This window comes from Triturus cristatus, chromosome 7 (assembly GCF_964204655.1).
Source record: "Triturus cristatus chromosome 7, aTriCri1.1, whole genome shotgun sequence".
Lineage (NCBI taxonomy): Eukaryota > Metazoa > Chordata > Amphibia > Caudata > Salamandridae > Triturus > Triturus cristatus.
The window spans coordinates 548,744,677-548,760,470 of NC_140590.1; the positions used below are offsets into that span (position 1 = coordinate 548,744,677).

General features: G+C 44.8%; 1 protein-coding gene across 1 annotated transcript in view; it reads right to left on the bottom strand.

Moving 5' to 3' along the window:
• The window catches only part of MYO15B (myosin XVB), a 1,465,505-nt gene that overhangs the window by 1,417,031 nt on the left and 32,680 nt on the right, over positions 1 to 15,794 (bottom strand). Inside the window, exon 5 of the mRNA XM_085614939.1 lies at positions 13,764 to 13,887. Coding sequence (XP_085471065.1) covers positions 13,764 to 13,887 — 124 coding nt within the window. The remainder of the gene's footprint in view (positions 1 to 13,763; positions 13,888 to 15,794) is intronic.

Below are 15,794 nucleotides of genomic sequence, written 5' to 3' on the forward strand. Positions count from 1 at the left end.
TCATAATCGGTATTTACTTTTGCTACGTATGCTGCATTTTGTTGATAATTTTATGGCGTTGCCACGAGATCACCCTGACTGTGACTATCTTTTTAAGATTCGGCCCATTCTTGATCACTTTGTAGATCGATTTTCTGAGATCTATACTCCAGGGAAAGAAATATCTATTGATGAGTCTTTGGTCTTGTTCAAGGGCCGTTTGGTTTTTAAGCAGTACATCCCTAGCAAGAGGGCACGCTATGGAATTAAGCTGTATATGTTGTCAGAGAGTAGGACAGGAAATGTTTTTAATTTTCGTGTGTACACTGGTAGAGATTCTACTATTGACCCCTCAGGTTGTCCGTCCACTTTTGGAGTTTCAGAGAAAATTGTGTGGGATCTTGCTAGAAGACTGTTTAACAGAGGCCACCATTTGTACCTTGATGACTTCTATACGGCTGTGCAATTATTTAAGGAATTGTATAAAGTAGACACTTTTGCATGTGGCACAATCTGCTCTAACCGTAAAGGTTATCCGAAAGAGCTTGTTTGCAAAAAACTTCAGAGGGGGCAGTGCAGTTCCTTGCGTAGTGATGAACTACTAGCTGTAAAATTTGTGGACAGGAGGGATGTGTACATGCTGACTACCATCCATGATGAGAGTAATTCACCTGTGGCTGTTTGGGGTCAGGTTGCTGAAGTGCGCAAACCTGTGTGCATTCTAGACTACAATAAGCACATGGGTGGTGTTGACAAGAGTAGATCAGAGGTTGGAACCTTACTCTGCTATTCGGAAGGCTTAGGTTTGGTATAAGAAGTTGGCCATCCATTTCTTCGAATTAGCAAATTTCAATGCTTTTATTGTGTTCAAGGAGTGTTCTCTTCAGTTTCAGCACTCTGTGATAGCTAGCCTTGTTGTTGTGGAACAGGCAAGTGTTCCTAGATTTGGAGTGGTGGAGGATGTGGCTTGATTGAAAGATCGCCACTTTCCTGATTACATCCCTCCCACACCTTCAAAAGATTTTCCCACTAGGAGATGTAGAGTCTGTTGACGAAGAGATAAGCGGAAGGAGTCTCGTTATTTCTGTCCCGGGTATCCTTCTAACCCTGGGCTGTGTATGCCTGCTTGTTTTAGAGCGTACCACACGCAAAAGAAATTTTGGGAGCTTCCATGAGTGGTAAAGTGACCTGCCTGGTCTGTATTGTTTAAAAAAATTATTCTGTTTCAAGGTTGGCATTAGTGCAATGTATTTAGTTTCAGATTTTGTGTTAGAAGATTTGTATCTATTTGCAATTTGATTGTGTTTTTTTGTATATAAAATCCTAAATGTGATGGTGGTGTGTGTGTGTGTGTAGGTTGGTGCTTGGCTGGCGGTGTGTGTGGACTGGCGCTTGGCTGGCGGTGTGTGTGTTCTGGCGCTTGGCTGGCGGTGTGCGTGGACTGGCGCTTGGCTGGTGGTGTGCGTGGAGTGGCGCTTGGCTGGCGGTGTGCGTGGAGTGGCGCTTGGCTGGCGGTGTGCGTGGAGTGGCACTCGGCTGGCGGTGTGTGAGTAGTGACTTGGTGCTGGTCACTACACACACTGCTAGCTGAGCGCCACTCCACGCAATCCATCAGTTTGTGTAGTTGCTGTGTCAGGAATGTGGACGTGTGGAAGTGATGGGCCCTTAAATGGCGCTGTCTGCTGGTGTGAGTGTTGTAATGTGATGGGCCCGCGGCTGGCGGCGTGAATGTTTTGTATGAGTCACACGTATGAAAGGTGTATGAATGGCCTGTAAAGAGGTTGGTGCCTTGTCGTGGCTTTACAGCTCAGGAGCTGTGAGTCAATGGTTCAGTTTCTCGGCCTTTCATTTATTAATAGTGCATTTCATTTTTGTGAAATCACTTGCTAATACAATTGTATATACTGAACCATTACTCACCCTCGTGCCAAATCCAACCAGTATGTGTGTGTGCTTTAGGATTAGATGGCTGTGCAGTAACATTTGTCTTTTTTGTCTTCCTGAAGCAGGGTGTACCTTGTCCCTTTTTGTGAATGTTGTGATGTGTTGGTTTTGTGCCTGGTGGTGTGAATGGTCTTGTGTGTATCCCGTATGAAAGGTGTGTGAATGGCCTGTAAAGCGGTTGGTGCCTTGCCGTGGCTTTACAGCTCACGCGTTGCGAGTCATTGGTTCAGTTTTTTGTCCATTTAATTATTGACAGTGCATTTCATTTTTGTGAAATCTCTTGTTAATAAAATTTAATATACTGAACCATCACTCGCCCTCATGCCAAATCCAACCAGTATGTGTGTGTTTTTGAGCAATAGATGGCTGTGCAGGAATCTTTGTCTTTTTAGTTTCTCTCCGTCAGGCAAGGGCCCAAAACGTAGTGATACGACATCAACATTACCTATCAAAAAAAAAATGTTGGGCCCTTGCCTGTCGCGGGTACTTGGGCCTCCCACACAAGTGAGGCACCATTTTTACCGGGAGACACGGGGGAACACTGGGTGGTGGGAAATTTAAGTGAGCCCGCTGATGCCACAACTTTCCCACACAAAAATGTGTGAAAAAAGTGATTTTTTCAGCTATAATTGAGGTTTGCAGGGGATTCTGGGTAAGGAAACATTGGGGATCCACGCAAGCCATACCTCCCTGGAAGCCCTCGGGTGTCTAGTTTTCAGAAATGTATGGGTTTGGTAGGTTTCCCTAGATGGCTGCCGAGCACCGGGCCAAAAACCCAAGTAACCCCCCTTGCAAAACCAGGTGGTTTTGAGATAGGCAATTTTTATGTCGCCTCACTACGTTTTGGACCCTTGCCTGTCGTGGGTACTTGGGCCTCCCACACAAGTGAGGCACCATTTTTACCGGGAGACCCGGGAGAACGCTGGGTGGTGGGAAATTTGAGTGAGCCCGGTGATGCCACAACTTTCCCACACAAAAATGTGTGAAAAATTTGATTTTTTTCATTTAAAATTGAGGTTTGCAGGGGATTCTGGGTAAGGAAACGTTGGGGGAGCCCTACCTCACTGGAAGCCCCCGGGTGTCTAGTTTTCAGAAATGTATAGGTTTGCTAGGTTTCCCAAGGAGCCCGCAGAGCTAGGGTTAAAAAACTAGAGCTTGGCACTTTGCCGAAAAAGGGTCATTTTTCACTGCGAAATTGAGGTGTGACCATGTTGTGTTTTGCGCCGTTTCCTGTCACGGGCACTAGGCCGATCCACACAAAAATGAGGTAGTATTTTTCTCGTAAGACTTTGGGGAACGCGGGGTTGGTGGAAATTTGTGGATCCACGCAGATTCCGGAACTGTCCACCACAGAAATGTGGGGGAAATGTGTTTTTTTTGACAATTTTTTAGGTTTGCAAGGGATTCTGGGTAACAGACCCTGGTGGGAGGCAGTCAAGTCACCCCGTCCTGGATTCCCCTGGGTGCCTAGTTTTCAAAAATGTATAGGTTTGCTAGGTTTCCCAAGATGCCCGCAGAGCTAGGGTTCAAAAACTACAGCTAGACACTTTGCCGAAAAAGGGTCATTTTTCACTGCGAAATTGAGGTGTGACCATGTTGTGTTTTGCGCCGTTTCCTGTCACGGGCACTAGGCCGATCCACACAAAAATGAGGTAGTATTTTTCTCGTAAGACTTTGGGGAACGCGGGGTGGGTGGAAATTTGTAGATCCACACAGGTTCCAGAACTTTCCACCACAGAAATGTGGGGAAAATGTGTTTTGTTTGACAATTTTTTAGGTTTACAAGGGATTTTGGGTAACAGAACCTGGTGGGAGGCAGTCAAGTCACCCCATCCTGGATTCCCCTGGGTGTCTAGTTTTCAAAAATGTATAGGTTTGCAACATTTCACTAGGTGCCGGCAGAGCTACTGTTAAAAAACTACAGCTAGACACTTCGCAAAAAAAGGGTACATTGTGAAAATGTGGTGTGTTCACGTTGGGTTTTGAGCCATTTCCTGTTGTGGGCACTATGCCTACCCACACAAATGAGGTACCATTTTTATCGGGAGACTTAGGGTAATTCAGATTTGTAAAGGAACTGTTATTACCTATTGACTTTCGATGCATTTCTGCCTTCCAAATGAAAGACATTGTGGAAAAAGAAGTCATTCTAAAAAATGACTGATAATTCTCATGCTAGTATGAGTATTCCCAATTTCAGAAATGTGCAAATATCTACTGTTTCTAAACTCTATATTTTGTTCCCATTTCAGAAATACATAGGTGTCTTTCATACCGATTTTTTGTACACATTTTTACAGAATAATTACTATATACCCGGTAAATAATAAAAAAGCATTGCAAGTTGCTGCTCAGTTTTTGGCTCTGGTTCGTCGAGTTCTTGGTGAACCTACAAGTCCTATATATCCCCACAGCCAGTAATGTCCAGCGGATGTAACGGTATATTGCTTTCAAAGAGCTGTCATAATTAGGAGAAGTTACAGGTGAAAACGTTGACACAAAAGGCTGTTTTTTTCAACTAATTTTCAATTTATCCTATATTTAACTGTTAGTTTCTATAAAGAAACCTTGATGGATCTACACAAATGACCCCTTGTTGAATTCAGAATGTTGTCTACTTCTCTAAAATGTATAGCTTTCCAGGATCCATTATTGCTTTTGTACCCATTTCTACCATTAACTGGAAGGAGGTCGAAAGCACAAAAATAGGCTATGTCTCAGAAAAATGCCAAAACTGTGTAAAAAATGTTGGGTTTCTGACAAAAGTCTGGTATCCCCTAAAAGCTGGGAAAATGGTGATTTCAACCCCACAAACCCTTTTTTGATAACATTTGCAGGGAAAAACCCAAATGCTTTCATTTGCAGCCCGTTTTTCCCATATTTCCGAAAAAAAAAAAAAATTGCTGTATTTTGGCTCATTTCTGTGACCCCCTCCAGGGGAATCCACAAACCCTGAGTACCTTTAGAATCCCCAGGACGCAAATTTGGTGTGGATACCTTATGTGGTCTAAAAGTTACAGGGGCCTCATCGCGCACTACCCCAAATAGCCAAAAAAAGGCTTGGCACAGGAGGGGCCTGGCAGCGAAGGGGATTAAAACATCTGTTATTCAGCGCCAAAATGTTCATGAGTGAACGTGCGCTTTTACAAATACTCATGTTATATTTTGTCTAAGAGGGAATGTATCAGATGTGCTTTTGGCGTAAGTGGGGATGTGTATCTTTTGAGCTCATAGGACATCGGCCAGCTTCGTCATGTAGACCTTGAGCAAGGAGTCCTGTAAGGCTTCGCAAATAAAAAATTGTGCTTCAGAGCCGTGGAGGGGCATGTTAGTGGTTTGGGTTCATCCGGTGAGGAAGGAGCAGATCGATTTGAGAGTAAGTCTTTGGAAATGTTAATGTTAATAAAGCATCTAGAGCGCACTGTTACCCTAGGGTGTCCTGGTGCTGGGCACTGCCTACCTGGATATAGATATAATAAGGCTGTTCATATGAAAAGCCAGGTTTTCAGTCCCTTCCTGAAGGGGAGGAGCTTGGTTGAATTTCTGAGGTGCAGAGGTAGGCTGTTTCAAGCCTTTGTAGCACAGTGGAGAAAACTCCTGTCACCCCAACTAGCTTTTTTGATACGGGGAACGATCACTTGTTTTGCTTCTGAAGAGCGCAACTCTCTTCCAGGAACGTACCATTGTATACATTGTCTCAGGTAAGCAGGACCAATGCCCATTAGGGCCTAAAAAACCGCGCAAAGGGCCTTAAATTGTGCACGTTGTTTCACAGGGAGCCAGCAATTTGATGACATCCAGCCCGCGATAGCGTGCATGCAGTCATGGCATCTTGATCCCATCTCTACTTCTTTACTGCGCTAAAGAGACAACACAATTTGCGTGTCATCCGCATGCGAGGTCAGTTAGAGCCCAAAGCATCTCATCAGGGCTGCCAGTGGTGACACATAAATAATGTGGGACTAAGATGACCCCTGCGGCACCCCGCATGGGAGAGAGAAAGGCTTAGATCTATCTTTACAGAGGTCCACCGTTTGTGTCGTATCGGTAAGAAAAGATCTCAAGAGATCCCAGCCCTTGCCTTGGACTACCCTTTTGGATAAACGGTCCATCAGAACTTCATGATGGACCGTTTCGAAGGCTGTCAAGAGATCCAACATGATCGATATCGTGGCGCCTCCCTGGTCCAAGGCCTCTCTAATCTCCTCTGTGGATTTAATCAGAGCCAGCTCAGTGCTGTGTTCAGCACGGAAGCCAAACTGCTAAGGTCCAACAGACAGTTTGAAAAAACGTGCTGAGTTGGCCATTCATGGCCTTCTCAATCATATTTGCCGGCAAAGGAAGAAGTGAAATAGGTCTATAATTGTTCGGGTCTTTTGGATCCAAGTTAGGTTTTTTTTTAGTAAAGGAAGGATCAATGCTGTTTTCCAAGATTTGGGGAAATGGCCAGAGTTCAAAATGGTGTTAAACAGTAGGGTAAGGACTGCCCCAATAATGTCTGGGACCTGTTTGATCACAGATGCTGGACATGGGTCCAAAGGGGAACCAGATCGAATTTCCGATAATAATTTAATGGCCCCTTGTGAGTCCAGTGGCGTAAAGCAGTCTAATGTGGGAATTAGTCAACTGTCCTTAAGCGACCCTATTGCAGAGACCTTATTAACCTCAATTGGTTGATGCGTAAAAGAGAAAAAAATGGTTTCAAACTTTTGCAAGAAGGAGGCAAGTGTTTCAGAGTTCCCGGCTACTATATTTCTTGGGGTTAGTATAGGTTGTAAGTTTGGTAATAGTTTTAAAAAGTTCTTTAGAAGTGGATTTGGCCTTCCTGATTTGTTCCCCAAAATATATGTCTTTTTGATGTCAAGAAGAAGTTGTTTTTTTATAAAGTATAAGACTTGCTTTGTAAGCCTCTTTATCAGTGTTATTATACCCTCTCCTCCAGGCTCGCTCTAAACACTTGCAATCGAGTTTGTGCATTTTTAGGTTTTCTGAATACCAAGGAGCAGATGGAAATGCCCACTTGGGAATGCACCGTTTGACCGGCACTAATTTCCTGCAAGCGGAATCTACCCATTCAGTGCAAGTGGCCATGGCTTCCTCTACATTGGATGGCAGGGGGTGAGCTGTGACTTTCAGGAGACCTCCTAGCTCTAGGCTGCTGATATTTTTCCAGGTCCTTGTAGTTATCATGGCCTTAGGCTTAAATCTGTGCTGATGTTGTTTCACCTGTTTAAATTCAAATTAAATCTCAGCATGATCAGTCCAAGAGAGTAGCAGTGCTTCCATGTATGAGAGGTTGGGGTTGTTTGAAAAAATTCCATCTAGTGTATGTCCTGCAGCGTGAGTGGGGTCTTCCACGAGCTGCTTAAGGTCCCCCACCACTAAAAACTTGCTGCAGTCTTATATTATCAGGGTCAGTGACGTCTTCAAGATGAAAATTAAAATCCCCCATTACCGTAAAGGACTTGGCACACATCCCCTCTTCTTGGAGCGTTCCAATGGATTCTAAAAACGCACCTCTTGGGCCCGGAGGGCGGTAGAGGAGGACGGCTTTGAATGTATCATGATCAGATGTTTGAATACTGATTGACAAAGCTTCACATGCTTGATTGGAGGCTTTGATGAAGGAGGGCTCTAAGGTTTTGTGATAGATAACCACCAACCCGCCACCCCTCTTGATTGGTCTGTCAAGTGTGTAACAAAAATAACCAGGTGGGATGGCGAGGTCAGGTCCTGAAGCTTCGTCGGACCAGGACTCCGTTATAAAAGCCAGCTTGATATTATACTCCTCAATAAACATAGCGCATTCCACACTGTGCTTAATCAGTGACCTAGCGTTAAGAAGGCATTTGATGGGTGCCTGGTCATCTTGACTGATCCCATCTCCTGGTATACTAGCCCGAGACCTGGTGGCACATCTCACAATGCAAGGGAGAGCCAGGTGACATTTTGGACACGGGTCCACCTGCGCTTCCGAAAATAAATTGGGAGCAATCCTTGGGCAGCGGGCATTGCCCCCTTCAGGATCCAGCCCTATAAGATGCTCTCTGGAATAGGTCATAATCTCCGACGTTAAAGGGCCAGGGGGACAGGCCCTGAGCCCGGTCCGGGCGCAGACGGGCCTTCCTTAGGGGCGGTCGCGTCAGCGTGTCAATTAGTACGTTATCGGCTGGAAAAGCCTAGTCCGCTAACCTCCAAGATGGCTACCGGTATCCTGCCCTCGATTCCTTCCAAGTGGAGCAGTCACCGTGCCACTGCAAGAGAACGTAGTAAGTAAAGTGCCCAGTGCGTCTCGATTAGTAGTATTAAAATAATGGCAGTGGTTTAAAAACAATTTCCAGCAAGTTAATTTAAACAAAGCGTATTTAGGAAATTACCTTCCTGGCGAGCATTGAACACAGCTCTGACCCAGGAGGCAGCGTTGCGCGGTCGCGTCAGCGTGTCAATTAGTACGTAGCGGCTGGAATCCAAGATTTGCTACCGGTATCCTGCCCCTGCTTCCTTCTAAGTGGAGGAGTCACCGTGCCACCGCAAGAGAATGAAGTAAGTAAAGTGCAAAGTGCGTTTCGATTAGTAGTAATAAAATAATGGCAGTGGTAGGGGTTTAAAAACAATTTCCAGCAGTTCCAACAGTTCATTTTAAAAACAAAGCGTATTTAGGAAATTACCTTCCTGGCGAGCATTGAACACAGCCCTGACCCAGGAAGCCTGCTTCATGGAGTCGCTGGATTAGGATGATGTGGGAGATGGTGTTGAATGCTGCTGATAGATCTACAATTATGAGGGCTACGGTTCCTACCTGTTGAGGATCATCCAGATGTCATCCGTTGCTGCTATAAGGGCATTTTCTGTGCTGTGGTTGGGTCTGAAACCTGATTGTGTGGTGTTGGGAAGCTGGTGCATGGCGAGGTGGTCTGAGAGGCTCTTGTTCATGGCTTTTTCCAAGACTTTGGCTGGGAAGGGAAGGCGAGATATTGATTGTAGAGTTTTGTTTGAGTTAGTCAAGGGTTTCTTTAGGAGGGCATTGACAGCTGCATGAACCAATGGTTTTGGCAAGGTGGCTGTACTGATGGCAGTGTTGAGGATAAGGGTGAGGGCCTCGCCGATAGGGAATCCTTCTTTGTTGAAGGCATGGTGGGGGCAGACGTCCACCGTGGCCCCAAAGTGAGTGGTCTTCATGGATGTTGTGGTTTCCTCTGTGCTAATGGTGTCACATGTGGGGACTGTGTTGACTTCCTTCCTCACTGGAAAACGACTGGAGAGTGCCAGGTTGTCCAATTACGGTGGGAAGTTGCTGAAGATGACTGCTATTTTGCTGCAGAAGATGTTCAAGAGGCTGTTGCACATATTTTGTTGTGAGTTGATGTTTCTAGTGACAGCTGTGGGTGTAGTAAAGTATTTGACAATTGCAAAGATTGTTTTGCCGCTGTTGGAGCTGGTGCTTATTTATTAGACTAGGGCTTCCACTTGGTTTTATTTATTTATTTATTTTGTGGTTTGTAACGCGCTAGAATCGACTCTATACAGAGTATCTCTGCGCTCAGAAAAGAGAAATAAAAAGAAAGAGAAACCAGCAGCAACAGATCAGCATACAGTTCAATTCAATTAAAATAGAAATGTTTTGAGTTTTTTCCTAAAATTAAGATGTTCTGGGCATTGCCTGAGCTCAAGAGGAAGTTTATTCCACAAAGTTGGTCCGATAACCTTGTCTGACCTTCTTTGTGATTGGTATTTTCAATAAAAGTTGGCTGCTTGACCTAAGAGAACGTGTGGGATTGTATGGGATAAATTTATCCTTCCAATGAGAAGGTCCACATCCATGTAGGCTCTTATGGATCAGACAACAAGTCTTAAAATATATTCTCTTGCGGACTGAAAGCCAGTGTAATTTATCCAGGAGGCGCTTTGATGGCGTTCTTGGAGGGGCGTTCAGCACAAGCCTTGCTACGGTGTTTTGTATCACCTGGAGTTTTGCTAGGACACTCATTGGCTGACAGCAAAAGTCCATTGCAGTAATCCAGGCGACTCAACACTAGTGCCTGTACCAGGGTTTTTCTGATGGAGTCCGGTAGAATTGGGAAGACTTTTCGTAGGAGTCCAATAACATGGAAACATTGGCCAACCACCCAGTTGCCATGTTGTTTGAAAGTGAGCTCTCGATCGAGACGAACCCCTAGGTTTTTTACTACCTGTTTAGGTTCTGGCACTTGGCCAAGCTCACATGGCCACCAGTCCGATGTCCACAACGTTCTTACCTCCCCAAAAAGCACATCTTCGGTCTTATTTACATTGCATTGGAGATAGTTCGATGTCATCCAATTTGCCACAGCCTTCATGCCTTCGGAAAAGGCCGTCTTCACTTCATGTGTGAGCTTTTTGAAAGGGAATAAGAGCTGGGTATCATCCGCGTAGGAGACGGGGATGAACCCAAAGTCTCTCAGAATTCTGGCCAGGGGTGCCACATAGATGTTAAAAAGAGTCGGGCTCAGACAAGAGCCCTGTGGCACCCCCTTCGTGATGCAAGTCTCAGTCGACCGAAATTAGCCCATGTTGACAGCTTGGGTACGGTTAGATAAAAAACTCTTTAACCAAGCTAGTGCTGTGCTCTCAATGCCGATCATAGTCAGGCGTTCGATTAAGATTTTATGGGATATCGTATTGAACGCTGCCGATAAATCTAATAGTACCAGGACAACAGAATATCCTCTGTCCTGGTACATATGAAGATCATCTGTCACCGATAACAGGGCAGATTCGGTACTATATTTTGGTCTAAAGCCAAACTGAGAGCTGTCTAGCCTACCAGTCTGTTCAATATAGTTAGATACATGTTTATTGACGTGTTTCTCTATAAGTTTCCCCAAAAAAGGAAGTAGGGAGATAGGCCTAAGATTAGACATATCAGTCCAGGGAATGGAGGGTTTTTTCCTGATAGGCCTTACTAATGCTTTCTTCCATTCCCTAGGAACTTGACCCTCCATCAATGAGAGATTCACGAGGCGTTGAATCTGTGGGCTAAGAGTCTTACCTACTATCGGTACAATTCTGGCCGGGATGATGTCTGAGGGACTCCCACTCTTAATCTGGCCTAAATAGCATTCAGTCTCTACCAGGGAGATGGGGGGGAAAGGAGTCCAAGGCCATTGATCCTGATTCTTTTCCTTCTTCCCAGAGTGAGGGCGTATCTCCTGTGATGGATAGAATGGATCTAGTAATGTCATCATGTATACTATTTATTTTGTTGGTGAAAAACTGAGCGACTTCGTTGCATAGTTGTTGTGATGCTAGTTCAGAAGTTTCGCAAGCAGCTGGTTTCACAAACGAATGGAGGGTTTGGTATAGAATCCTGGGAGTATTTCCTGCGGCAGAGAGAAGAGACTCTATATGAGCTTTTCGGGCGCATCTAATTTCTTTGTGATAGGTGGTGAGAGCTGCCCAATAATGAATCCTGTCAGTTTCCCCATGGGTCGTTCTCCACACCCTTTCTAGCTTCCTAGCCAGTTGTTTAAGTGATTTTAAATGCTCCGAAAACCATGCTTCTTGTTTACGAGCTAGGCGTGGTTTAAACGTTTTCATAGGGGCAATGCAATCGACCGCTTTAAAAATGGCCTGATTATAATTGGCTAAAACCGTATCAACATCATCTGCAGAGCCAATGTGAGGTACGGTAAATTGCTCCTGGAATACTTCAGGGGAAACCTTATGCCATTGCCTGCGTCTAATAGGAAAGGTGTGCACCTGCGAGGGGGCTTTACCTGGATGTGAGGTATGGAATTCCAGAATGAAGTGAACTGTCCAATTTACTTGTGTTGGAGGAACACGTCATGGTGGTAGATTTATTAGTAAAAATGAGGTCCAGGGTGTGACCAGCTAGGTGTGTAGGACCAGTGTTCATATGAGTTAGTCCAAACAAAGAAAGATCAGTCAGTAGGGACTGTGCATCTCCATTATCCTTCAGGTCACTGTGCACATTGAAGTCTCCTAGGAGTATAAATTCATTCTCAGAGTCAATGTGTCTAGCTAGTATTTCCAGCAATAAGATGTTAAAGCCGGCACAGGGACCTGGGGGACGATACACTAGTGCCCCTTTATAGCTAGTTTTATTAGAGATGCAGACTTTAAAAACCAGAATTTCTAGCACTGGAATACTCATTTCTTTTAAGATGGTGATCGATAGATTGTTTTTATATACAATCGCAATACCTCCCCCAATCTTAGCTGGACGATCTAACCTGACTATTTTATAGCCTTCTGGAATCCCTAATGTAATAGCTGGAACCGAGTGGGGTTTTAACCAGGTTTCTGGCAGATAGCAGAGTTCCGGTTGCACCGAGAAAATCATGTCCCATACTTCACTGTAATGTTTAGACAGTGATCGGATGTTGCACAAAAGGTTTCTGCTTTTTAACAGGCCCTGTGAGACTATTTTTCGGGTAATGATATCATGTGGAATACAACGCAAAGGACAATGAAGGGCTTGATATTGACATTTGCGACATGCAAATGGTCCCTCTGGAGGTACTCCTCCTCCTCCTGACCAACCCTGGAGCGGTGGCTTCCAAATACGTAGTAGCTCCAGTTTCGAATATCTTACCCGGGGTATAATCTGGTCAGCGGGGCGAGCAGATATGAGGGCCATATCCTTTAGCCCCTAGCCTCGTCCAGTCGTGGACGGGCGCAGACGGGCTTCTCTTTGGCTTGTCTTAGGCGCGTTCTTAGGCACACCCCTGCGCGCGACCGCTGCGCGCTCAGAGTGACGAGCAGCCTTTGTAGTCCTCGTAGCGCGAAACGCTAGAGCGCTAACCGCTCGTAATGCGGAAGTAGCTGGGTCTGCCTGTCCGCCCTCCGCTCAACGGCTACAATCACTGAGTCGGACCGAGGCGTGCAGGCTGGCAACTGACCCCAGACTTCCCTACCAGCTCTGTGCGAGTAACTGGGAGAATAATACACTATTAATCAGTTTTACTGTAGCGTTTTTAAAACAAAGGTTCGTGATTTTTAAAATATCATTCTAATATGATTTGAACAGCACTGACCCTTCCACTACGTCCAATATACTTTCTGCAGCGCTTGCTGGCATCTAGCAGATCAGGGGAGACTCTGCCACCGTCAACACCTTACCGCCCAGAGCCCGCCGTTCCTCGCTGCCTTTGTAGTCCTCGCAGCTCGAAACGCTAGAGCGCTAACCGCTCGTAATGCGGAAGTAGCTGGGTCTGCCTGTCCGCCCTCCGCTCAATGGCTACAATCACCGAGTCGGACCGAGGCGTGCAGGCGGGCAACTGACCCCAGACATCCCTACCAGCTCTGTGCGAGTAAGTGGGAGAATAATACACTATTAATCAGTTTTACTGTAGCGTTTTTAAAACAAAGGTTCGTGATTTTTAAAGTATCATTCTAATATGATTTGACCAGCACTGACCCTTCCACTACGTCCAATATACTTTCTGCAGCGCTTGCTGGCATCTAGCGGATCAGGGGAGACTCTGCCACAGTCAACACCTAACCGCAGGTGGTACCTCCTCTCGTGGCTTTAAATGTGTCTTTTTCCACTTCCTCCTTTGCTGGTTCTTTCTTTCTGTTCCAAACATCAATGGCTTATTATGCTTTTACAGGGGAGGAGACTTACTGCACTTTTTGCTCTCTGAACAAGCAAGCCAAAACATGGAATTTTTGGTCACATTTTGATACTTCCTGACCAAAGTAAAGTAGGAGAGGCTGGGTGCCATTTGGGGATCATACGGGGTTAGTGATGGTGGTCAATCTGCTTATGAACATCAATGTCTGTGTTGTGCTTCTGGAAAATCAGTTAAAGAAACTGTAAAACAATTTTAAAAACAGACCTCAAATCCATATATGTCAATGACCCCAACAGTGCTGTCCATCTCACGCGGAAGCAGCCAATCATTGATCCTCTCCAGCAGCCAGTCAAAGAGCAGGGAATACAGAGCTTTAGCGATGGAATCTCTGAAAGAAAGAGAACGAAAGCTTACAATGCAGTCCACAAGTAAGATGCTCAAAAAATAAAAGGTGATGGGAATGGAAATAGAAGACAGCAGAAATGCGATCTGGCAGATCGATCACTGAGGGACATAAAAGCAGATAGCAAATGCCTCGGAAAAACTTTGAGAATAAGGATTTAGGGGCCCGATGTACAAACATTAGGAATACCGATTTCCTAATTGTGATTCTCTTTGATTCGCACTTAGGAAAAAAGGTATTCCTAATGTTTGAAACTCTTGAGTTTCATTAGTGATTCCTAGTGGGTCACAAATAGACTTACCTCATGAATATTAATGAGGTAGATCGCAATTTGTGACCCATTAGGAATCACAGCAATCACAGGGATGGTGACCTGCTGAGGTCAGCAGACCACGTCTGTGATTGCTTTTGAATAAAGCAATTTTTTTTTTTTTAAATGCAGCCCGTATTCCTTAAAGGAAAATGGGATGCGTTTAAAGAAGAGGAAAAATGAAACTTTGCAGTTTAATTTTTTTAAGAATAGGCAGTGGTCTGAGGGACCACTGCCTGCTCTTAAAAATATATTTTTTAACATTCTTGAAGGGGTTCCCAAGGGAACCCTTACCCTTTGAGAGTGAGTTACCACGAGTTTAAATTGGTGGTAAAATATTACTGCTTTGCGACCGGAATATGGTCGCAAAACATTAATACATACCATTCTGATTTGGTATCTGGAAGGGGCACTCCTTCTAAATACCGAATTGGTATTTGGTAGCAAATGCAAATTGTGATTCGGTAACAAGTTACCAAATCACAAATTTGCCCTTTGTACATTGTAAAAAGCTTCTTTGCAGTCGCAAACGGCCTGATTCATTTTGCACCGCAAAAAAGCTTTGTACATCTGGCCCTTGGAGTAGAAGTCCGAGTGCATGATGCCCTAGCATGGCGCAAAGTGCCTTACAGTAAGGCATAGTGATAGAGGGTGTTGGGCATTATTATATCTTTACTCGAGACCTAGCTGGGGTACAGATTGAAAGTACACGGGTCCCCAAACTGCTGTAGCAGTGTTCCGACCAGGGACTGAGGTCGTCAAGAATTCCTAATTCTTTATGTGTAATGATGTTTTTTGCCATTCATTCATTCGTGAACCTTTAGGGTAAATGGTCTAGTTCATTTAAGGTAGCCATAGGCTGTCCTTGATTGGATTAGCCTATAGTGGCAAGGAAATCACGTGGCAGTGAAACCCATCTCCTGGGAAGTCACAGTGACTTACATATGGAAGTATTTCCAGGTCATACACCTTTTCAGCAGTGCAGTGCCTGAATTACACCTGGATGTCAGTGGGCTGTCATAGATTCCAAGACGATCCTGAAAAAGAACCCAAGTGAAGAACTCCATCCAAGGAGCAAGCTTCCTTCAAAATAAGTGCCCCTGCTACCAGGATGTTGTATCCAGATATCTGTCAAAACTAACAGTTATTGGTAAGTCCGAGCCTGGAGCTCTGCCAGCATAGATCGGATGCTCCTGCTTGGCCAAAAGACTTCTACAGACTCCACTGAGGATGTATGTAGAAAATATTTTCAAGGGAATCATTTTCGTTTGTCAATATCATCTTGAGTTGGACTTCTTTCTATGCATCATGCCATTCGTATGTTGATAAAATTTGCATGTTAAGCTTGTATTCTGCGAAGTCACATTAATTCTACAACTTTACTATGACACCCAAAATTTTTACTGGTAAATGTTCCAAGTAAGAAGGGCTGGCAGTTGCAGGTGCCGTACCTGCTGTCAAGAAATATTAGGTGGTTTCTCACGTAAAGTGCATTAAACCATACTTAACTATACCTACACCACATGTAACATGTGGTGACGAGTACGAGGAATGCATGAGAGGTGGGCAAAATTGCACCAAG